The 24,287-nt window shown below is 56.1% G+C and overlaps 1 protein-coding gene and 1 long non-coding RNA gene across 4 annotated transcripts; one reads left to right on the forward strand and one right to left on the reverse strand.

Annotated features, from left to right (window-relative positions):
• Window positions 1-1,639: 1,639 nt before the first annotated feature.
• On the reverse strand, window positions 1,640-19,105 carry USP2 (ubiquitin specific peptidase 2). Of its 2 annotated transcripts, none has more exons than XM_082627143.1 (12): window positions 18,314-19,105; window positions 6,288-6,338; window positions 5,637-5,760; window positions 5,329-5,440; window positions 5,120-5,230; window positions 4,895-4,959; window positions 4,606-4,709; window positions 4,437-4,517; window positions 4,224-4,302; window positions 3,890-3,997; window positions 3,583-3,703; window positions 1,640-3,362 (listed from the first exon to the last, which is right to left on the reverse strand). In XM_082627143.1, exons 1-12 carry the CDS (start codon window positions 19,079-19,081, stop codon window positions 3,275-3,277), a joined length of 1,812 nt encoding a protein of 603 aa, XP_082483269.1. In that variant the 5' UTR covers window positions 19,082-19,105; the 3' UTR covers window positions 1,640-3,274. The 2 variants fall into 2 exon arrangements, with proteins under 2 accessions (XP_082483269.1, XP_082483270.1); XM_082627144.1 differs by lacking the exon at window positions 18,314-19,105 and adding an exon at window positions 9,664-9,972.
• Window positions 10,167-23,202, forward strand: LOC309807477. 2 transcript variants are annotated; one of them, XR_014294578.1, is made up of 3 exons: window positions 10,167-10,381; window positions 12,550-12,656; window positions 19,517-23,202. It is a non-coding gene; the product is annotated as an uncharacterized lncRNA (long non-coding RNA). The 2 variants fall into 2 exon arrangements; XR_014294579.1 differs by having other exon boundaries at window positions 12,554-12,656.
• The last annotated feature ends 1,085 nt before the right edge of the window (window positions 23,203-24,287 follow it).

Here is a 24,287-nt window from a genome sequence, read left to right on the forward strand (position 1 = left end):
GAGCTGAGACCTTCGAGATCCTCTAGTCCAATCTCTTTAATTCATAGATGAGACGCTAAGGCCCAGAGGGAGGGAGGTTCTTGCTCAAGGTCACACAAGAACAGGTGCAGGGAGAGCTCCACCCCTAGGGAGAGGCCTGTTGGGATGCCAGCAAAGAATGGGGGAAGAAATCCCAGTTGCTAGGAGGCAAAGCTGATGGGTAAGGAAACACGGGGACAGGTTGTGTTTGGGGATCTGTGCAGCACTAGGACCTGTTGCCATGGGGATGAGAAAGCACCACAAGTTAAGTACAGAAAGGAGGGCTGGGAGCAAGGGTGGAGGGGGCTGGGCCCCCGCCCTCGATGTTAGCTATAGTCTGTCTGTTCCCCAGTGGAAGACAACAAAAGCACACAGGTGGCTTCTACCTCCAGTGAAAAACTAGTCACAGGAGAGGTACAGCACCTTACATTGATTTGGGGCTCAGCCATCCATTTTGCTCTAAGCCTAATGTTTCCATCTTGAAGGTGATCCTGTTCACTTGTGGTTTGGGGGAAATTATTTTTCTTGCGTCGGGCCCCTTCCAGGGCAGGCCGGGGAGAAACCTCAGGCTTGAGTCACTGTTATTTTCAATCCTTTCTGGGAAATGCCACCCCCCCCTCCCAAAATTGCCGCCTCCAGTCTCAGCCCAGGAGGTGAGTGTGACAGCCGGTGCCGCTGGGAGGGAGAGTGACAAGCAAGGGAAGGAGAGATAGGCCTCGACTTCTCAGTGTGTGGGACACGGGTGGCAGTCAGGAAAATTCCCCATAAAACACTGTAAGCTCAACTGGTGGTGACTTACGTTTCCCAAGTTCTGGGATTGGTGGCAGAAATGGAAAATCTGAACAATTCTGAGAGAAAACCCAAGGAGCCAAGTCCCTGGGGACCCCAACGAGGCCCTCCCTTCAAGGAGTTAAATCTGGTGATGTCTTGAAAACACCATTTTAGAGAACAACACCTTTAATGTAAAGGCTGCTGTTTCCAGGTATTAGTGGGGCAAGTTGAGATCTTTCATTTAATTTACTGAGGACCAAGCCTTGAGGACTCCACACCCAGGCATAGCCACTCTGCTCTAAGAGCAAACGTTGCTGTATTCAGTCTCTGCTGGAGAGACCTGTCTTAGCTCGTCACAGGTCTGTACAGGCACCCAAGTGTGTCAACAGAGAACCACCAGAGTGCCCATACTAGCAGTTAAAAAGCAGACAGTCCATTTAAAGCGATGTCCGTCAGACATGCTGATTTCCTTAGGTGTGAAGCCAGGGTTGTGGTTACGTGGGAGACGCACACTGAGGTATTTAGAAGTGGTGACAGGACACCTTGCCCCTAAATGTTTTGTCCCAAAGAATAAAGTATACGTAAACAAATGTGGCAAAATGTTAATATATCAGTGAATCCAGATAAGGAATACAGTGTTCAAAATGTGTACTAGTCCAGTTTTTTTTTTTACAGAATTGAGAAGTTTAAGCTAAAAAGTGGGTAGTTAACTTTTTCCAGAACTTGGAATCTACAATCTGATTGAAGCAGTAAAATATCTCCACTGATAGGCTAGGAGCGCTTCCTGGGTTCAGAGCTGTCCCAAATCAAGATTCCATCACTTACCAACTTACTTCTCAAAGCTATTGTTTATTCTGTACAAGGTTCCACTGTACATCACACATTCTTCTACTCTTGCTTACACAGTAAACAAGTGTACACCAGCCCTTTGGCTCAGGTTCACAGGTCTTCCCTGGAGAAGGGTGTCAGGCCAGTTAGACTCAGGGTGTCTTTTTCTGATGCTTCCTGGGAACACTGGAAAGTTCTGGGCTCCGAGGGGCACAAGTGGGCCCAGCTGTGTGGGTGTGCAGAGCTCCACGCACAGACCTCCGTGCCTTGGTGCGGAACAGCTTTTTTCTAGGGGACAGCACAGAGTTTTGCCCAACTACTTAGGGCAGAATCAAGCCCATGGGAAAGAACCATACAACTGAGGCAAGATGTCCCCAAACACCCAGGCTCCAGCTCCCAGGTTGGACTGTAGACCGATGCCAAGAGGAGCTGGAGCTGGGGGCGGCATGGGCATCCCTGAGAAACTCGGTCCAGAGGGCCTATGTCAGGAGGCTCTGAGAAGGGGGGTGGGGGTGGGGCAGGAAGGCTGGAGAGGAAAAGCAAGTTAAGGAGGAATAAATTAAAGGTGAGAGAAGCTCGAGGGTAAGGGGCTCCTGCTATCCTTCCAACAGCTGGGGAGTAGCCCGGGGCTGGGTTAGAGGAAGCGGTGGGAAGGACTTGATAACACTATCAGAAGAAATCTCCTTTTACCTGCTCTCTTCACCTCACTGCAATGCAAAACAAGCCAGGGGCTCCGGGCACGCACGACCCTGAGGCTCCCCGGCGGCTCTGAACATGGCACTGGGGAAAAGGGAAGAGGCTGAGGGTATTTCAGGGAGGGGCAGTTACCCCCTGGTCCCCAAATGCTATAAGGCACAATTCTTGGAGGCAACTAGATTCCATCCAAAACGTTAAAAAAACAAACAAAAAACCTGTCAGAGCCCAGGTCTACTGTGGCTGTGCTTGGGGCCTGGCCAACTCCCACCTAGCACCACTGGGGGCTGGCACGAGAAAAGCTGTATTTTGAAGAATTAAGGAAAAAAAAAGAAAAATGACCAGCACAACGTCCCAGCTGTGAAGAGGTGTGAAAGAGAGCATCTCCAGTCTGAAAACTTTAGTTACGGTAAATTAAAAAAAAACAGCTGGGCTTTTAAAAACCAAAAACAGCTTTTTTCAAAGACGTCCCCTCATCTGTCCCCCTGGAGTTAGCAGCGTTACGAGGGCTCTGGGCTCATGGGTGTTTCTCTTGCTCCTGGACCGGTGAAGGCGGGCGGCGATCCTCCCCAGCAGGCTCCAGAGGGCGCTGTCTTTCCGGGAGGCCGGGGCTGGAGCCTCGGCCAGTGGGCCAGTGGATGAGGATCTTCTCCCCACAGACGGCTGTTGTTTAATCACACACAGGAAGAAACCACAAGCTTACAAATGCAAACGTGAGAAGCCGAGGGACACCGTGCTGGCTCCGTCCGTGTCCTGCCGATCTTCCCTGCCAGGCGGGGCTCGCGGGCAGCAGGCTCCCCACTCCAGACCCCGGCCAGGCTGCAGCAACTCCTGCTCGGCAGCTTCACTTTCCTTTATTTTTCGCTTATTAGTCAGGTGGGGTTTTTTTGCCTTTTTTTGTCTTTTTAAAAAAACGTAGGGTGTAGGGCCACCACGGGGAAGGATGAGATGTAGCTCCTCGTTGCTACATGCGGGAGGGCGGACTGGCCAACTCGTAGAAGAGCAAGTAGGCGTCGCTGGTGCGCACTTGGCCGGAGGACATGGGGGAGACGCTGTGGAGAGAGGACAGGTCAGCCTGGCGGCCACGGGGCCCCATGACGCGACAGAGCGGCTGGGGGAGCGTGAGGGCCCGTCTCTGATCTACTGGACACCCGAGGCCACCCTCTTCTGGAGGGTCTTCAAATGTACAGCTACACCCCTTTTGGCCCTGACCTTTTCCGGGTCAGGTACGGGTGCCTGACAGCCGGGAGCCGCGCCCGAGGCCTGTCTCACCTGGAGTCATTGAACGCGTGCCATTCGCCTGTCACCGGGCTCCGGCAGTAGGCTGTGTAATGGCCACCCATGGTGGTTCCGGAGTGATTGGACACAGCATACAGGTTGTAAACAGCGTGGTCTGAGGAGGAAGCACAAGGCGTCAAGCCCCCGAGGCATCCCTTTCCCCCCGGGCCCCCCCCTCCTGCCGCTACTCCCAGTTTCCACGTCTTACTCCTTAGCAGCGTCCCTCCACCTCTCGGCCTCCCCGCTGTATCTTAGACACCTGTGCCTTGGTTCTGCACCTCCAGCACAGAAAAATACTCACTGGTGTTTTCTGAGGCAAATTCTCTCAAGTCCAGGTCTCTTAGTGGGAAATTCACAAATGTTGTGAGCTTGCTGGTTCGTATCCTGGATTCTGAGAACCGCTTCAGATCTGGTATTGGTGTGAGTCAAGGACAGACAGGGTGGCGAGAACAGAGTCAGAGAACAGGAGACAGGGCCCCTGAGGGCGACTGCGCTTCTCAGGAAGCAGCAGGGCACGCGGGAGAAGAAAAGCCGCCTTGACTTTCTGAGGTTCCTACTCTGTTGGCCCTCGCCTGGGCCCCTGTCATCAGTCCCTCTCTAATGTCAAGTCCCTGCCCTGACGAGCTGAAGGATACGGAGCACCAAGATCTTTGGGAACCTCTGGATGGAGAACTTCTTTATACACCGCTTTCTGGCTCGGCAGCGACAGCACGTCTGAAAGACAGGACAGACAGAGCTGGGCAGGACTCACGAGAGAGGCCAACAGGCGAATCCAGCAACTCCTAGGCTGGTCCGCCCCCGAGCGGGCTCAGGGAGATGCACTCGCGCTGGCACGGAGGGCGACTTACTGGCTTTTCATCGCCATCAAGCACATCCTCTTTGGTGAAGAGCCTCATGCAGTCCATTAATGTCACCTCAGGATAACCTCGCTGGGGGAGAGAAAAATGAAGGTCAGAGGTCGCTGACATGAAAGGGTAAGAGCGGGAGTTTCCGAAGCAGGGGGACAGGGGTGCGTACCTTAGCAATGGGCAGAGACAGGTCCCAGAAGGGATCAAAGACGGTAGAACAGTAACCACAATCAGTACACGTCAGGGAGCTCTTCAGCTGCCCGACAAAGAGATCTGGGGAGAGACGGACATGCGATGCTTAAACACTGTGTCTCCTTTCTCACCGCTCCTGCCTCAGACCTTTGGGTGCTGGGCACTGGGTGGCAGGAGGGGTCCCCGGGAGAATGGGCTTCTCATGCTCTGCTCAGGCAAAGCACTTAGCAGGGAAGGCAGGCATTTCCCCCTGGGCCCGCACTTACCCCCGATCCGACTGTCCTCCCGTTCTAGATATTTCCTCCACATCTGGCGCCCTTTCTCATCATCACTAGGACCCAGAGAGAGAGGAAGACAATTGGGTCAGAGCTCAAACCATGATAAGTTTAAAGGCCTAGGGATCTAAATCCTTAATATCCAAAATTCTCCCCAAATCATTACCCCCAAAGAAGTTTGTGTAGTTCCACCCCCAGCACTCTCCCCCTACTTACGGAAGATGGTCGAGGTTCTCAGTGTTGGACCTGGGCCTCGCTGTGACCCGGTTCACCTCATTGTGGAGCCCGTCCAGGAGGAAGCGAAGAAACTCCTGAGCGTCCTGCTGACTGAACCCGAAGAAGAGGGAGTGAGCGACACCTCTGGCCCCTAGAACCTGCTGTTGCCGCCACCCACCCCGGGGAGGTCACGTCCCCAAGGCCCTTACTTGTAGCCGACGAAGCGCGGTGCGTATCTCTGGATCTGGGTCTTGAACTCAGAGGGGCTCACCACGTCATTGGGGGATGAGGTCCATATGGTCTGGATTAGTTTTGCAAACTCTATTGGAAGGAGAGGGCAGAGAGGGGCGTGGAGGACAGCTAGGCCATTTTCTCTAAGAAATTCTTAAACTAGGGTCCCAACTAAAAGAAGCCAAAGAAAGAGAAATAGGAGAGGGACACAGGACACACAACTGCTAGTGCGGCGACCGCAGGGGGGGAAAGGCGTGCTGAGGGGGAGCAGGGCTGCGCCCCTCACCTTCCACGAGGGCTGTGTGTGCACGGCTGCTGTGGCCGAGGTCCCGCACGTAGAGCCTCTGGAGGCAGTAATCCCTCAGCTCCCGGGTGTTGCTCAGGCACTGCAGGATGGAGTTCATGAAGCACTGCGAGAGACCACCTGCACGTCAGCCGCGGGACACAGACGCTGGCTGGCATGTCTAGTCACTTCCCACCTAGAGCCCTCTGGTCCATCCGGCCCAGAAATGAATCCTCCCACGGCCTCAAGTGCCTCTTTCTGTCAGTATAGCGGTGAAGTGAGGCAAGTTCCCACTGCTGGCACAGGTGATGTAACTGGTTATTTACCACAGAGGAGTGGTAAATACAAAAGGGAGTGGGGCAGCCGGACAGAAGTGGGTGGGAAGTGATGGCTGTCCTCGAGGAGAAGGATCCAGGAAAGTAGCTAAGCTGCCAGTTCAAAGGGCGACTCCTCTTTAGCAGGGCTTCCTGCTGGGGGCGGGGCTGAGGAGGAGCTCGGCAACTTCGTAAAACACCAGCCAGGAAGGGCAGGTACCAGCTGGCCTAGCGGGTAGGGAGGGAGTCAGCTGGAGCCAGGAGGGGACTCTGGTTAGACGGTCCCAGTTGGGATGGTAGGGAGTGGCCTCAGGAACGAAGTGGGCTAGGAAGAACTCACCGTGTTCCCAAGGTTTCGAAGACCAGCCAGACCCTGGGTGCTCTTAGAATTCTGTAAGCAAAGAACACGCGGCATACTCAGGCTGAAGGAAGAGGCCCGGCCTATGTTAGGTTCTCTCTGCAACTTTCTGCCAGTTGTAGCCACTGGCATCAAGCCACACACATTATTCTCTCTTCAACTTCAGTCTACGTACGTTGTAGCAAAGAGGGGTGTGGAATGCCTGTCATTTTCAACACACAACAAAAATATTCTTCAAGGCTTTGCTTTCTTTTATCGACTACGTGTTTTCCCCCATCTTTATGTTACTTTTCATTCTCTGCCATATTGGAGACTGGAGATTAGAGCCAGAGGTGAGGAGTTCATATACCTGGCTCCAAGAAATTTCAGGTCCCAAATCCAGGCACTCTCTCAAATGAGCTACATTAGTATCCTGAGATGTCTGATATCTAAAGCAGCTGTCATAATGAGCACTTCAAGGAGGTCTTGAAGAGTTCAATGACAAAACATCTCAACTGAGTTTAGATCTTCAGCTGGGGAAAAACTCTAGTTGGCCTGCCCTTCTGGATCGCCAGAGACAGGTGGAATTCCTTCCAGCTGAGCTCAGCTCCTGAGGCCTGATTAAAGCCTGGGAGAATCCTCCTTGCCTGGTTCAGGTTTCAACACCCTGACCGGTCACTGGCTGGGAATCCTTCTGATGGCAGGTTGCGGCCAAGCAGAGGTAAGCACCTGGCTGAAGGTGCTACTCTTGCTCTGGTCCCTATTGTGGAGGCTGGTGAGGGGGTGGGAGAGAGAACAGGTGCTCCGTTGAGGACTCTGAGCATTGTTTGTCTAGGTCTCTTGGCTGATCCTGGCCCAACCTCCAAGGAGTCAGAAAACCTTCAGGCTCAAAGGGTTAAAGAATCGGCCTACAGATGAACCTTCCACCCTCTCTCTCAGGGAGGGGACCTGGGAGCAGGCAACTCTGGAGCAACGCTGGCTGGGGCATGCGTGGGGCCAGCTCAAGCCTGATCAGAACAGGAGCCTGAAATAACTCAGCTAAAATTACTCATGCCGTGTGCTGTCAGCAGCTCAAAGCCCGTGAGGTTGTCAGCAGAAGGGGGTGGGCTGGGGAGAGGCAGGCTGAAGGAGGGCCTTTCTCAGGTATTGCCCCGCTGATCCCACAAGTGGGAGGATCCCTCCTTGCCAATTCTTAGGTCTAACACTAATAGGTAGGGAAGGAAATACCTAAACCAGCAGAGAGACCTGCTGTCCCCCTGCAGCTAGAAAGATAAGCCTATTGGCAGCAGGTGGGGTATAAGCACCCGCTGAAGAACAGCAGTGTATGGCCCCAAATACAGAATTTAAATCTTACCTTCATGACAATCTCAATAAACCCTGATGCTCCAGTCAGAGGGCCACAACAGAGATAATTCCCTGGACAAAGACCTCATCAGCATTTTGAAGTAGACACGGGGCCCAACAAAAACACTGACGTCTCCGTGTTGCCCACTCGGAACTAAACGTGAAAGCCTGCCCACGACCGAGTACCTGCTCTTTCTTCCCAGAACACCCACTCTTACACCTATTTCCGGCAGTGCTTTATTAGTTCTTACCCCCTGTGCCTCAGACAACATCTGTCTAAACAGGCCACAGAAGCAAAGCATTCTACCGCTGGGGATTGTCACTGTCCACCAAAGTGGGCCCTTGGCTGCGGCAGTAATCATGCAGCACTAGTGGGGGGGGCAGTGCGAGACTGGAGGCATCTCTCTAATGAAGCATTCCTGTGGTGTTGACACTTTTAACTGTGACCCAACAGAGGGAAGGTCAAGAAGAACAGGTCACGATCTACGGTTACTATGCTTGAGGACCTACCCCTGCTTACGGCCTGGCGGGTGGAGAGATGTGGGAGGCTCCTTCAAGGCATCGTTGGGACCCTCTTAGTTCTGGGTTGTGCCTTTGTCTAAAATTTCCTGAGCTCAGAACCGCTTGCCAATTTCTAAGCACTCTGTGTAGAAGGCGGCTGGGTAACAGAAGTCAGGGGGTGGGAGTGCAGGGGAGAGCAGGGCTGTTCTTTGCCCAGCCAGATAGTCTTCTGCCATGAATAGGAAATCAGGAGCTGCAGGGAAAGTCAGCAGTTTCCATTCCAGAGAGAAACAAAATGTCCCAGGAGTGACCTTTCTTACAGGAAAAACAATTCTACCTCAGGGCCGACAGGGAGAGGCCAAAACTGGAGAAGCTGGGAGAGACCCTGAACAGCCAGCCTCTCACCAGGAGACAAGGAAATGACTCCAGTTGGGATGCTGGAACTCAAGTGCAAAGAGCGGAGAACGTTCGGGTCAAGAACTTCCTTAAAATTAGCCATCAGCAAGCCTACTCTGACTCAGTAGCAACCACTGTTCTAGAAGGTAGATGCCACCTCCATCGCCAGTAAAGAGACAGCATTCACCTCCCAGGGAAGGAGCAGGGGGCTCATAAGAGCCTGTTCTATGTTAACGCGGGGGAAACATCTGGGAACACGGGCCATAGAAGAAAGGCTGATGGAGGTTTGTGTCCTCACACTCGAAACCCCAGGAAAGGGCTTTCCAGCTTACTTCACCTGTGCCATGAGGGTCAGCCATGAGTCCTGGCTGCAGCCAAGGAGCCTGGTGTGGCCCTGGCACGGGGCAGTGCACACACTGCCAACACGGGAGCTGGTGCTGTTACATAAGACCTGTCAAGCTCTAGCCCCTTCTCTCTTCCCCAAGGGGGCAGTGCCCAGCCTTTAGCCCCAGCATCACTCTGGGGCGGCTACGTCATTTGAGGGATCCAGTGCCCACTTAGCTGAACTGGGGAGGGCTGGGCAGGGAAGGGACGTTGACCTCTTTCCCAGTCTGCAACTCCCCTGCCCTTCACGGGGTCAAAGGACCCCTGTTACCGACCCTCTGGGAAAGGGCCTTTTGGGACTGAGTGTCGGGGAGGCGGCCCCTTTCCCACCAGCCTTTCTTGCTGGGTCTGGCCTTGGAGGAGTCACGGCCGCGGAGTCCAGCGAGCTGCCCGTTCCCTCACACACCGAGAACTAGTCAAGGTTACGCTTTCCTGCACCTGTCCTGATAGGTGCCAGGAATTAAGAGTCCAAGAGCCACCTGGTGCCGGGGTCGACGAGAGGGAAGGGGAAGGGGGGTTCGGAGGACTCAGGGGCTGGGACCTCAACAAGGGGAGGGGGCCGCGAGTAAGCGTGAGGTCAGCCGGGGAGGGGCGTTCCTTGCCGGGAGACCCTGGGAAAGGAGGGGTGGGGGCTGAGGACACTCCGTGCCCGGGCCCGGTGCGCGGCAGCAGGGGGCGGGAGGGAGGGCATCCCGGGGAGGAGGCGGAACCCCAGCCCTCGGCGCTGGGGGTCCCGGAAAAGGGCCCCGCGTACCTTGGCTTTGTTGAGCAGGAGCCCCACGAAGGTGGAGAGCAGCAGGGAAGGGGAGAGAGGGGAGCGCGGCCGCAGCTCCTTGGCGAGGGCGGGAAAGGGGGCTGCGGGGGGTTCCTCAGGCAGGGTCACGGTGTACGAGGTGCGCATGCTGACGGGCGGGTGGCGGGCTCGACCCCTCGCCTAACGTTGGCCAAGGGGGCGCGGGGTAGTACCGAGCGATCCCACGGCCCGGACGCCCAGGCCGGCGAGGCCGCCACAGGACACCGTCCGCGGCGCCCGGCGGCAACCGCTACGGCAGGCAGACCGCACGCTCCTCCGCCTCAACCTCCGCGGCGCACGCCGCCAACCGCCCCTGCACCGGCTCTCTCTCTCTAGCAGACTGGCGGCCCCGCCCGCGCCGCTGGCCGCGCGACGTCAGCGCTGGGGCGGGACCAGGGCTCCAGCTCCGCCCCCGCTGGGCCCCGCCCCCGGGCGCCAGCACGCGGACCCGAGCGAGGCTGAGCCCCCGCCAGACCCCGCGCTTCCCGCGGGTCCGCCCACCGCTTGGCTGCCCATAGTCCCCCGCCGCCGACCGAGCCCGCCGGCCGCAGGGACCTGGCAGCCCCCGGGGGCCGGCAGGACAGGAGCGCGGAGTCCGGCACCCACCTCGGGGTTGGGACTCGAGAAACTGTCTTTGAGGCCCGCAGAGGACACGTCTCCAAGGACGAGTGTCAGCCGGGTGAGCTTCCCCCAAGGCGGCAAACGATTCCTAACTTTTTGGGGGCTGCAGATCATTTTGAGAACCCGATGAAAGCTCTGTACTCATTTTTTTCAGGGAAAAATGCACCCACGCACAAACTTTTGCACAGCATTCAGCGGGGATTCAGCATTCAGGGCTTTCTTGGAGCCCAACATCGACGCAGACCGTGAGGGTCACAGGGCCCAGGCTAGGAAGGTAGATTTCCACGGCTTCGGCATTGAGCACCCCTCCTCCCTCCAGCCCTAGTTTGGCCCACTGTCAAGAGAGGCAATGCCCATATTTTTATATGGTACAATACGTCACCGTACCTTTTGGCCCCAGGAAGGAAGCTTTTCTGGCCTCTTCTACCCAGTTACCCAACTCCATCTCTCCTAGAATCTCAAATTTTGATTTGTTTTTGGGATATGGGGAGAAAGTACCACCACGGTGGAGAGCGAGGTGCTCAGCTGGTGTGGGGTGAGTGTACTCCTCTGACCCTAAGGGCAGCAATGCTTGAAGATTTCTGTTGCTCCACCTCCCTCACCTATCAGGGACCCACACAGAATCTGCCTGGAGGAAGCATCTTGTTTGGAGCTTGATGGCTATTTTTAGCCAGTATTTTTAGCATTTAAAAATACTCTGGGAGGTAGCAATGTGTGCTGTTACTCATCTGTGGCCTCCTTCTGTTTCCCTTGGCCTGTCATCCCCACATGTACACGCACACGGCACACACGACCACAGCCACATGGGGAGTGTGTCCAGGACGCATGTATGGCTTGTACCCCAGGCCTCCCACAGAACAGCAATTTTGTGCTACTGAGGGGGGAGCACAGACGGTTGGCCCTGTGTGTTCCAGCAGCGGTGGTGGGAGGAGTGCGCAGGTGGCAGGAGCTGCAGGGCGTTCTCCCGGGTGATAAGTGAGGCTTGATGTTAGGAGGGGTGATCTCAACAGTCACTGTCCTTGCCGGGTGACCAAAGCTGGACCCTGGACAAAATGCAACAGCCTTTTCCTCCATGCTTCCTTCTTCCTAGCCACACCCTTTTGAGCCAGTCCCACACTGTCTGCAGCAAGGCTTGCATTTCATCACATCACTCCCGTGCCCTGAAACACCGACTCTTCTATCCATTCTGGAAACCTCAGGTAGCCCTGTCTGTGAGACTGTCATCCATAGGTCGGACGACACCACTGTCACCACCCTCACTCTTCTCTGATCCCCGCTGCCAACCAACCTGCTTTAGCACTTGCATTCTCTCGCTTAAAAAAAAAAACTGCCACCGATGAAGTACTTACTAAATGCCAGGCACTGCTAAGTGCTTTATATATATTAGCCCAGCTGACTTGCATAATAACACGGTGACGTAGCAACTATTACCTCTATTTTCTAGATGAAGGAACTTAAGCCCTGAGAGGTCAAATGACTTTCCAGGACCACATAGCTGGTAAATGGCAGTGTGGGGCTTTGAACCCAGACCCGTCCTACAGCAAAACCCATGCTAGTAACAATTACCAGGAGATTCTGGAATGCCCTTCCTGTTCTCTGCCAGTTACCAACCTGTAAATTCTGCTCAAAACTCATGTTTTCCACAAAGCCTTCTCTAATGAACTCCACCCAGCTCGAAACACCATCCCTGTATACCCTCAGTCTACTAGCATTCAGTTTCCACGGTATGAATTTGTCTTAATATGTTTATCTTTGTGTTGTAAGTGCCTCTAAGGCTTCTGTAAGTGGTCTGAGCTTGTGTGTTGATTGTACCATCACACTGATACCTACTGAAGGGCAGGGTTGTGGGTTCTCTTAGTGGCTGCTTAATAAAGGTGTTGAGCTCATCATGAAAGGGGGCCAGAGCAGGCTCTGCTGGCCATCCTGGAAGTCCCATTGAGCCTCAGAGGGTGGGGTGAGTCTGGGTTTGCATGTTGAGTAAGTGAGCTGCAGGAAGCGCTGCCTATCAGGTGCTCACCCCCTGGAGCATTTGGCCTGTCGCCCCATGATGTAGGCCAGCCACCCCGGGACATCATGACATTCTGCCAGCTCTCTCCATCTTTCCTGGGATGCGGGAGGTTAGGGGCATTGCTGGGAGACGGGAGGCCCAGCTGGGGAAAGCTCCTGCATGGGAGCCCTTTGAGAAGCCGGGGTGGAAAGAATTCACACAGGGTCCAATCTTGTCAGGCAGGTCTGACGGCTGCAGGACACAACCGAGGAAGAACCGTGGTCCTTTCTCAACTAGCCAAGCCCCGGTGAATCCCTTTCCCCTCAGTGCCATTTCGTGAAGTGGGGTGAGTAAAGCATATAGTCTTCTGGGATCTGCATCTGGCTCTGGCTCCATGACTTTCTGCCTCAGACACACTGAGCTGATCTCTGCAGGGCTCATTCCTGGAGCCTGAGAGGGCCATTTCTCAGACCCTGTGCTTGGCCTGCCTCCCCCGTAGGTATGTTCTCACCTCAGATCCTTCCTGGCACGGATGGAGTATTTAGATAAATTAAAGTCAGGGTTAGCTCTACGAAGGCAAGACAGCCAATACCTTGTTCCCTCAGATCTTAGTGGACAGCTTGGTCCTGGATTTGGAAACACTGCTTAGGCCCTGCTCCTGGGCGCACCTGCTGTTACCACCGCAAACGGGACAGACTGGTGGCCTGATTGACTGAACTGGTAGGGGCTCAGAGTCCTTGCTAGGAGGTTTGGCTTTCAGCCCACGAGTGCCCTTGGGGAGGGAGGGCCAGCCAGCGGTACCTAGGTCTGTAGGAAGCTCCGCCTCCCTGCATCACTCAGACTCCAGGAGGCCAAAAGCTCTGTACTCCTTTGAGCCCCTGGGCAGTCTGGCCTGAACCAGCTGGATTCCAGAGGCCCACACACTTCCCTCTCTCGTTTATACTTCTGTGTGGGGCACCAGTTTTTACGTACCCATTGAGGTGAAAGGGTGCAGGGGGCCACGTGTGCAGCTCTGGGCCCTGAACATGCTGTTCATTTCTGTAGCCGATGGTCAGTGGAGCGGCTCTCCCAGGGGCAGGGAACATTTTGCCAGGCGTGGATTAACTTCTGCCTTGCTGAGCCCACCCCTGTGCCACATTAACTCATGGAGACATCCCCGAGGCGGGGTGGAGGGGGAGGCAGGGAGCACAGTGCGGGGCACTGATTGAGAAAACGAGCCTGGGTAAGGCAGCACCAAGGCCACCGGCCAGGTCATAGCCCATAGCCGGTCTTCAAGGGCTGGAGACATCAGTGTCTGGCTGATTCTAACCACAGACTACAAACCGACTGCCCTTTCTTTCTCAGCAGCTAGTACTGGTCCTGGCTGTGGGACCCCTCTGGCTTAAGGGCTCCTCTGTGTGACCTTCCTATGCTATCAGCACAGATTCAGGCCCTGAGGAAGTTCAGCCTCCTCTGTCTGGGTGGCCGAGTGGGTGAGGACAAGCCCCAGGGTCTCAGGCTGCCAAGCTGGACAAATAAGACAGCAGGGATGCAGTTCAGCGTGGCTGAGTAAACAGTGAGAAGGCAGGGGACAGAGAGGAAGGTCACACCTCTCACCCAGGAGCCCTTGGGCAGCCCCTACTGTCCTCAAGTTGTTCTCTTTGGAGTAAAACTCCTCCCTTCCCCCTACTGCTTAGCAGCAGTCAAGTCCAAAGTCCCACCCGAGAGAAAAATCACATGACCTCGGCTTATATAATCTCCCTGTCACTGAACAGCTGGAACCCGAGGCTTTGTGAGATGAGTCAGCAGCCCCAGTGGCAAATAGGACCCAGGTGCCCAGGCCGTTTGCTCCTAGCAACAGGTCCCAGAGCAGAGGGCACGGGTGTGCAAGAGGCAGGGTCAGGCCCTGCATCTGAGCAGCAGATGCCCGGCCCGTGACTTGTGCTCTGGAGGGCCCCAGGCCAACCCCGGCTCTTCTTGGGGAAAGAAGAGGGTGGCCTCCGGCAGGGCTGAGGCCAGCAGGCAGAATGCCAGGGCCGGGGAGGGAGCAGCTGGAGGGGCTGGAGCGGAGGAGGATTAGGATGGATTGTAGGGGTTAAAGCGCAGCCCTGGAAGGGCTCAGTGGGAACAGCTTGTCCTTCCATAGGCCCGAGGGAACAGGAGAGGTGGGGCAGAGGGGGGACGTGACCAGGCTGGGTGCTTGGGCCCCTGGCTCTCTGCAGGGCCAACTCACCTGGCCTGGCTTCCTGGCTTGGAGTCCCCACTGAAGGTAGTGAAAGGTTTTTTTTTAAATCGGTTTTGAACCAACACACCTCACTCCTCTCCAGTCTGTCATAAGGTGGAGCCTGGGGCAGCCCTCACTGTCCTAGGCTGAGCTGCACCCTCCGTGGAGTGGCATTTTGTTGGTACTTTGTTGGTACTTAAGCTGGGGGTGGGGTGGGGGGGTATTCAGAATTCTTGTCCCCCTACACCAGTTCTTCACCGGTGCTCAGCTGAGTCTGTGACCGTCCAAGTTCATGTGGGCTGTTACTATTAACAAGGGGACTGAGTCTGGTTAGACCTGTTCTAGTCCCCGGTGGGCGGCCCTGCTTGTGACCTCCCTTTACTGTACTTCAACTGTAGCTCAGGTCAGCTACCCTGAGAGCCCTGGGGCCACGACTGCCCCAGAGGAGTCAGATCCTGCTGGCTCCGCCCCAGGAAGCACTTCCTTCTCACCTTTGTTCCTCCCAACGGTGGTCCCCTTTCCCACTCTAGTCAGCTGCCAAATGCCCCTTCTTTTCCATCATCTCCTTTCCCCCCTTAAGTTTAAACCGACTCTCCCATTGCATGTTACTGGTTTCAGATTCCTCCACATCCATTATTTGCTTTGAACCTCATGACATCCCTGGGAGGTGGGCGGGGCAGGCATGACCATTCCCTTTCATGGGTGAGGAAACAGCTCAGGTGAGAGGTGACCAAGGTTAAAGGGGCAAAATGTTCTTCCAGCGGTCAGAGCAGCCCATCCCATCCCAGCCTCGATGACCTCTCCCTTCCCCATCACCTATGACGCTGCAAAACACCTAGGGAGGCCTCCTACTGCCACTGTTTTTGGAACTTATCTCCCCAAGTTAGTTGTGCATATGCCCGAGGGCAGGGGCCATGGCTCCCACCTCTCCTGCCTCCCGGAGCACCTGGAAGGGGGCAAGGAGGACTGACGTGTATGGAGCACCTACTCCATGCCAGGCCCTTTCACACGCAACCTTTGATTCCTCACGACAATCTATGAAGTGGGAACTATGATTGCTCTCGTTTTACAGAGGAAACAGGTTCAGAAGTTCAGGAACTTCTCAGAGGTTATGCTGCTGGTAAGCCGAGCACCGTAAATGAATGAATGAGACAGTTAAGATCCCCAGATGGAGATCGGAAAAGAAACTGGACCTGGTTCTAGGCAGAAGTGGTCCAGGCCCCACGAACAGGGATGTTCTCACGCCAGCAAGATGTGGTCAACTCCAGAGGCGAGGGTGAGGGTGGTGAGGAGAGAGAGGGGTGAGGTTAGAGGGGTGAGGGTGAGGTTAAATCAAGGTCTTACACCACTGAGCCCACGAGGGGCCTTTCCCAGTTGATAGCATCTGCTGGCGTGAGAGCTCACAGTGAAACGCTAGCTCAGTTGTCGGGCTGCTGGCTACTTCCCTGTGTTGTGGGTTGCTTCTGGGAGGAGGGATGTTAGGGTGGCTGAGTTTGCTCTGGGTCAATCTGCGACTCCTCTGAGGTCCTCTCTCAGAATTCCCCTCACCCTGGCCCTGGGGGTGGAGGTGGGGCCGGGGTGTCCCCTGTGGAAGGGTTGGAGGGCAGCAGGCTCCAGGGAGGTTTGGAATACTCCTGAGTGGGAAGGAGGAAGCCCTGCTCTCCTGGGATTGGGCCTGAGAGTGGCTCTGCAGTTTAGTCTGTGGAGGGGAGGTTTTCGGACCTCAGTGTGCTTGAAGATTACCTGACAGTCTGGTGAAAAGGGCAGATTTCCAGGCACTGTCCCTAGAGAATTTGATTCGGGGGGGTCTGGGTGGGGCCCGGACCCCTGAATTGTTAAGCTGTGCAGGTGATTCTGAGGTAGGCAGTCTGCAGACCCCACTTTGAGGAACACTGAGCCCCGTAAAGAGCCCTTCTCGGGCTTCCCTGGTGGCGCAGTGGTTAAGAACCCGCCTGCCAATGCAAGGGACACGGGTCCGAGCCCGGGCCTGGGAAGATCCCACATGCCGCGGAGCAACTAAGCCTGTGTGCCACAACTACTGAGCCTGAGCTCTAGAGCCGTGAGCCACAACTACTGAGCCCACGCACCACAACTACTGAAGCCTGCATGCCTAGAGCCCGTGCTCCGCAACAAGAGAAGCCACGACAATGAGAAGCCTGCGCACCACAACGAAGAGCAGCCCCTGCTCACCGTAACTAGAGAAAGCCTGCGCGCAGCAACAAAGACCCAACGCAGCACCCCCCCCAAAAAAAGAGCCTTCTCTTTTGAGCAAAGGGAGGGCGCCCCTCAGAGGCCTCTAGCACCCAAGCCCCTCCACTGAGAGCTGCTTTCTGATTGTCCCTGAGATGCGCAACACCAGACCTGTTCAAGTGAATCACGCTCCACCCCAAGCGCACGTGCCCTGAGAGCATGTCTTTCTCTCCCGGGCCAGCTCTGTCGTGTGCCACTCCTCGTCCCTCCAACATAGCCAGCCCTGCCCTTTCAGGGCCTGAATGCTCTGGGAGGCACCAGCCTTTGCATCTCCCATGGCACCTCACATACGGCCCAGCAAGGCCAAGACTCTCTAAGTAATGGTATCAAAGTTGTCCTCTCAAGACCTTTAGTTATGACAAGCTTCAAGATCCGTGCCTCAAAGCTCCACCCCTATCTTGCACCCCTGCTCCATTTTTCTGGACAAGCCCCTTAAGCAGCATTTCTTGCTATGGCATAGCTATTGTTGCCAAAAGACACGTGTCCTAAGAGTAGGAGAAGGGTACATAGAGTAATGAAGGCAACATAACACCCAGTTCTCCTGCCCATATGCTTGCCTGTCCATCTACCCACCAACTCATCCACCCAACCATCCATCCATCCACCCACCCACCCGTCCATCCACCCACCCACTCACCAATCCATCCATCCATCCACATGATAAGCACGTCAGCTGAGTTCTACACCGAGCTAGGCACATGGTGAGGGATCTAGAAATCTGATTTCTTTCTCATCCTGTGAGCTCACCATCTAATGGGTAAACTAATGACTACAGAAAAGGCAGAATTGTAGTCAGTGCCCCAAGAGAGGTGTGTTCAGGGATTAGATGTGGGTGGGGCCATGCCAGCCCTTACTCTGTCTCCAGCAGAGCCTCTTCCCTTATTCGAGCCCAGGCACTATTGGAGTAGAGAGGGATCGGATCGTCTAAAGCCCTAGACAAAAAGTTCTGCATCATTTTCTCCAAAGACACATGAGAACAACTCCTGTCCAGACACCCTGTCCTGAGCCAGGCAGGGTCCATCAGAGGAGAGACCCTCTTCTCCTGATGTCTTATGTCCCAATGTTAAGCCACGTCTCTGGACTGGGAGGTAAAAGCCTGAGCAGGAGGAGAGATGCAATCAGGGCCAGGGGGCCTCTCTTACCACGGGGCACACTGGTGGTCTGGGGGCCTCAGCAGTCAGTCCAGGATGGGGCAGGGCCTGCAGGGGTACCCTGGCATGTTGGGTGGGAAAGTAGAGGATAAGAATCCCAGTGTACATGAGGGTAGCTGAGCATTTCCAAGATGATTGCTGGGCCATCGTTGAGTGCACAGGTCATGAAGTGGGTTTCCTGGGGAGAGTGGGAAAGTCCCTGGGCAAGGCATCAAACCATGAAGGCACCGGACGTGCTGAGGTTACTTCCCTGGCTCATCCCCACCTGGGCTGCAGGAGCAGCCACTGTGAGGCCTGGGAAGAAAAACCTCTGCCTTCGATCATGGGTCAAGTTGGGAGTCCTGTTCTCATCAGTGGCTGCCTCCCCAGCCCATCACCGGGTCCCTCGGGCAAACTCACCATGGTGTTTCGCCCTGGGGAGCTGGAGCAGCTGGACACAGGGGCCTGGCCCTTGCCCTTCTCCCACAGCGTGTAACGGCCACTCGGTCGGTAGGTGGGGCTGAGGACTTCAGGGACTCGTGAGTGAGGGGCCTGGGTGGGCACCTGCGGTGCGCTGCCCTTGCGACCATAGCTTTCCAGGTAGTCGGCCAGGTACTCCGAGCGGCTGGCTGCCTGGTAGAGCCCCTGCAGGGCACACAGCTCCTTGCGCGTGCGGGCCAGCATGGGGCCGCGGCCCAGGTCTAGCCGGTAGCTATCTGAGGTCCGGAGGCTGGAGAAATCCCGGGCCAGGTCTGATTGACTGTTCGACTTCTTCTGGGTCAGGGTTACCCCCTGGTCGCGGGCATTGATGGGCAGGTAGCTGAGGGAGCTGGTGGTCACTCCATAAGGGAATCCACTGCCCCCGCTGAGTCCACTCCCTGAAGGCCGCTCGGTGCCCCGAGTCTGGCTCTCCGCACGCTTAGCACCCCCGATGACGTCGGGTCTCAGCAGGGGGCGGCCTCGGTCATAGTCCAGGATGGAGGGGGAGCCATACGTATGGGGCCGGGTAAGGAAGCTGGTGGGGGGGCCGGGCTTGAAACCAAGCTTCTCCTTCTCCAGGAAGGAGGCAGCCAGGTTGGCCCCGTAGGAGGAGGGAGTGTAGGTGCCATAGCCTGATTTGGCATAAGGGGCATCTGTGTAGCGGGCCGATTCTGTGTAGCGCTTCAGGGTGGAGGAGAGCTGGGACATCCTTCAGGGCGGCACTCACTGGGAACTGGGGGCCTCATGGGCTGAAAGACAAGGAAAGCAGTTGTCAGAGGGCCCTGCCGGGGGTCAGGCTCCCACTGTACCTGCTCTCCGTCCCCAGCTGGCCAGACCTCAACCAGGGACCACACAGTCTAATTCCACGAGAGGCTGGCCCGCCGCTGAGATACACCTCTGCACTTGCGCGCACGCACACAGGCATGCAGGTCTCCACGCACCCATGCATTCACACCTCAGGGAAAGCATGAGAGCTGAGCTGGCTTTCATAAACCACACCGGGCGAGCAGTCTCAGCACGTCCTGGCCACTCCAACTGCTCCCCTCAAAGACCCCAGGGTGAGGCAGGGACTGCCCTACCTCTGCAGCCCTTCAAGCAACAAACAGTATTCCAACCCAGGTCCCATCTGCTTCCTCTCCTCAGCTTCTGCAGGTACTCCCAAGATGGGGGGATGCCACCGCCCTCACCCCTTGGATTGGAGACGCTGGACGTTCCGAGAGTTAAGACTGCTCCCCTGCTTTCTGACCTATGGGACGAGCAGGAGTCTTTTGCGAATCTTACACTGACTGAGCTGGCATGACCTGAGAGGATCACTTGGTCAGATCCTTGATGAGGAAAAGGAGGCCCATGCGGTTTGCGGGAGGTGGCGATGAGTGGCTGAGCAGGAGCCTGACCTTGGTCTCCAGACCCAATCCCAGAGTTCTTCCCTGGACATGGTCACCTGCTGTGGTGGGGGATCCTCGTGCGGTAGAGCCCACCGTCTTCACTGATCTAAGACTTCTGTTTCAAGTGGAGTCAGGGCCCTGTGGCCTCCCAGGGGTTCTCCCCTACCAGCACCCATCACAAACTGCTCGTGGTGATAATGACTTGTGCAAAGGGGGCCCCCTGGAGGCTAAAATCCTGCACTGCAGGCAGCACTCCTGTCCCTACCCCAAGTCCTTGCAGCTGGGGTGGGTCCACTGAAGGAACACAGAACCTCTGAATTGAGGAGTTTTGAGAGCCCTAAAGGGTCATCCATCTTTTTTTTTTTAAGTTTCATGTCATATATATTTTACCACAAGTAAAAGAAGACATTTCCACATCCATCATCCAATTGAATCTTCCCAAGGTCCCAGGGAGTGGGCAGCCATGACCACACTTTACATAGAGGACACTGAAGCAGACAGAGGCGAAACAGCCTGAACCAAGTCTCACCGCAGAGACATCAGATTTGGGAATCCATCCCAGATTTCCCCACTGCTGAAACAAGGGTGATTATCAGTTAGATGCATTGCACCCGTTACCTACCCTCACTGTTAAGGTCGCCTTAGTTGTTGCTACAAAAGACTTGCACATCCTCCAGATCTTACTCAGACTAAACCGTAAGATGTTTGCCCAAGTTGTTTTTCAGGAACTTGGAGTCAGCTGTGTCCAGTGCATGCTCCAGCCAATTAAGACTGGTTAGGACCGTCAGCCCCTTCCTGGGCATCTGAGAGTGTCCACTCGATGAGGGGGTCATCCATCTTAAGTTCTCTGTTGTACAAATGGGAGAAGCACCGCTGACTTGCCCAAGGTCACGCACCAGCAGGCCCAGGGCTGGCGTCCATGTCTCTCAGACTTCCAGCCCAGTGGTCTTCCCACTTTACCTCGCCTCAGCACCCCCATCACATTTAGGCTCATGTGGGGGCCCCCAGAGTCCCTCCATCACCGTGAACATGCAGGCTTTATCTATAATGGAGCTGGAGGGCAGAGGTGCTTGGATGGAGGAGCAGGTAGGATCGGGCCTCTTTCCTTGAGGGTCAGCAGGGGCTCTTGGGGGGCTCCTGGGGCGGTGAGGATGCAGAGTCGTCCAGGACTCTCAGAGGAGTGTGTGCAGGGGCCGGTTGTGACGCGCCCCGTGGCTGACTAGCGGGGTGATTTTGCCCTAGTCATTTAACCTCCCAAGCCCCAATTTCCTCACCTGCAAAATCAGTATAATCATCATCATTACGATTCCTGCCTCACGGGGTTGTTGCGAGGAATAAATGAGATAATAACATGTGAAAGCTCTCGACAATGACAGTGGTTATTATCTCCTCCCCCAGGCCCCGCCAGGCAGCCCGGCTCCTCCCTTTGTAGGCCTGTAATAATGTCAGGGCTGGCTGTCTCCTGCCCGGCGGGCCTCTGACCGCAGCCCCGGGCACCAGGCTTCTCCCAGCAGCCCCCAGGGAGATGAGCGGATGAGCGGGCAGTGGGCAGAATCTAGCTGTTCGGCAGCCAGTGGCTCGGGCAGCCCACAGCCTGCCCTAGGCCGCAGCCCCAGCCCATTAGGGCAGAGAGGAGCTGGTGCCAAGCCTCAAGTGCTGAGGGCCAGGCAGAGAGCTCTAGAAACTCAGTCCATGTAAGGCGTGAGATAGGTGCAGGGGTGGGAGGTGAGCAGGTGGCACCTGCCATATAGGCCCCAGAACAGAACTTCTAGGCCCTGCCAGAGACCTCCAGCCATTTTCAGTCTAGGCCGGCCTCAGAAAGGCCTGGCTTATAAGTTATCATCCACCCTTTTCCCGCCTGGCCCGGAGGCCCCCTACCCTTCATGTACACTCCCTCCCCACTGTGTTCCCACCTCCAGCACGACTTTCACCCTTTTCTAGGAAAAGAGAACTGGAGGAGGGCTAGGGGAAACCACAAGCTTCCCTCCCATCTGCTTAGCTTTCTGGGGTCCAGAGAAGGAAGAGAAGGAAGGCCGAGAGAGGCCAGGGGGAGAGACAGAAAGAGGCACAGGGGGCGGGGGCGTGGGACCAGTCCTGCTCGATTTCACTTTGGAGAGCGCCATCAATAATTCAAAGTCAAAGAGACTCCAGGTCTCAGGAGCTGGGCTCTGGGACACCTGGCAGCCAATCAGATATGACCCCACCCCACCGCACCCCCACCAGGGCAGGGGCTCGTACCTCCTCCCCTCGGGCCTCTCTACGCCTCCCCACACTGAGGTTCCCAGGCAATTGGTATTCTGCAGGCAGTGCCCCAAGCTTGCGACCTCTCCTGGCCCTGCTGACGCAGAAGTGCTGGGGCCAAACAAGGTGCAGCAGACAGGGACAGACGGCCCTGGGGTGGCCCACAAGTAACACTGGGAAGGGTTGGGGTCTGGGGGTGGAGCCACACCTGCCAGTCCCCAGAATCGCAGGAGGGCTCCTAAGTCCCTCTCTCCTGTCTACTTCAATCTGGCAGGCAACTGACAGACCTCTCCCTCCCTGCAGTCTCGGGTGGTCATGCCATCACTAACAGCCCCCTGGAAGCTGCCTCTCGGCGCTGGCAGCTGGTTTACAGTTCCCCTGTCTGGGGAGAGGGTCCCTATTGGGGCTGAGGCCTTGAGCGTGCCTGTCCCCTCCCCCAACCCCCAGTTTCACTCTTGAGGACAGTGCCAGCATCTTTCAGGTGAGCAGACAGCTTGGGTTGGCGCCCCTTGCATTACCTGGCACGGCTGTCCCTGGAGGCTGCAGAACGCACCCCGGGCGGGAGAGTGGGCCGGGGCCCTGGCTATGGCCTTGCTGCGCAAGACAGGGACAGGACGGGCACTCACATGGCCACGAGTCTCCTTGTTGCCAAAGGAACGGCCTGAACTGAATGGCCCTTTCATGGGGCAGTGGGAGGCCAGCCGATTGGCTGTGATCCCCCGTCCCCCTCCCTGCCCAGCATGGGGCCCCTGCTGCCCGACTCCTTTCACTGTTTACCCAGAGCTGGCAAGTACAGGCATGTGGTTCCAGGCAGTGCCTCCCCAGGTGCCCGCCACCTCAGCAGGGGCAGCCTCCCTGCCAGCCTCCTCCTCCGTGCCATCTCACCGGGGCCCTCAGCTTTTCCCTGCTCTGCCAGGCTTCCCTCTCGCTTTGCTCAGATTCCCTCTCTTGGGAGGTGTGGTGGCATCCCTCTTCCTGAAAGGATGAGTGAGCCAGCTGGCCACTGCCCCGCCAGCAGGTACTGAGCACCCCTGGACCAGGCATCACCCTGAGTGCTTCTCGGGCAGCCTCTCATTTCTCAGCAGCGCCAAGTCCAACACTCATACAGCCTTCCCTGCGCCCCTGGCTTACAAATATCATTTGAAGGTTTAATTTTTTTATGTTAAATTGAAATTCAAAATATTTTCATTCAAAATTTTAAAAAAATAGACAAGATATTTAAATAATGAAACGTTCAAATGAAGCATTTAGCGTTCATATTTCTGACGTTATTAAAGCTTAAAACTGCACTGAGACTTCTGCGTATTAACTCAATCCTCACGACTGCCCTAAGCAACAGGTGCTGTTATTATGCCCATTTGCAGATGAGAAAACTAGGGTTCGGGGAGGTGATGTGGATTTCCCCAAGGTCACACTGGGAGCAGTGGCGGAGCTGGACCGGGACCTACCTGGGCTCTGTCTGTTGACAGCTGCCCTGAAGCCAACCCCCCACGTCCCTTCTCACTTCCCTGGCCTCTCCCTGAGCTGGCACAGGGTGGGGGGCCTGCAGCACGGGGTTGAGGGGGATCCAGGCAGCCACTGTCTAGGCAACAGCACGGCAGGTTCAGACTCCCGCAGGAGCTGCCCTTCGAGTTTCCACTGCAGGCAAATGAAAGCGAAGCCAGGTGCAACCTGAACCCCAGTACGATGCTGATCGGCCGAGACATGGTCCAGGAGGCCTCCATTTCACCCATGATGCCAAGCTCCTTCATGTCCCCTGGCACCAGCATCTGGCCCCAGCCAGGGCCCTTGGCCCAAGGCCTGGTTATGGACATGCCCCCCCGCCTCCTACCCTTGCTGCAGCTCAGCCCACCCCCCGAGGTACCCAGACTAGGTGAGTCAGGGGTTAAAATGAACCCTATCTTCCTGGGGCCACCAGCCCTTTACGTCAGCCACTGTCATTTCCTGTTGCTCACGTGAAGGGCTCCGTAACCTGCCCAGCCAGGGGAGGGACTTGCTCCCCAGGAATCCCAGGCACTCCTGGCCCCCACGGTAGGGGATGGGTGATGCCCAACATCCCAGCAGCCTTCACGGCCCCTCTCTGCCCAGATCTGCTCTCCTTTCTGGGGTGAAGGCGTGCCAGCTTCTGTGGCCTTGCCACTGCCTGGATAGAGAGCCCCTAGCTGGGCTTCAGAGGTGCGCCTCAGCCGGATTTAGTCCCTTCCCTCCTACTCAGGTGTCCGGGACAGGTGAGTGGGGAATCCCAGCCAGTTCCACTAGGTGCTTGGGAACCTCCACAGTGGTGACCT

Source organism: Mesoplodon mirus, assembly GCF_964341445.2.
Source record: "Mesoplodon mirus genome assembly, chromosome: 7".
In the NCBI taxonomy this organism is placed as follows: domain Eukaryota; kingdom Metazoa; phylum Chordata; class Mammalia; order Artiodactyla; family Ziphiidae; genus Mesoplodon; species Mesoplodon mirus.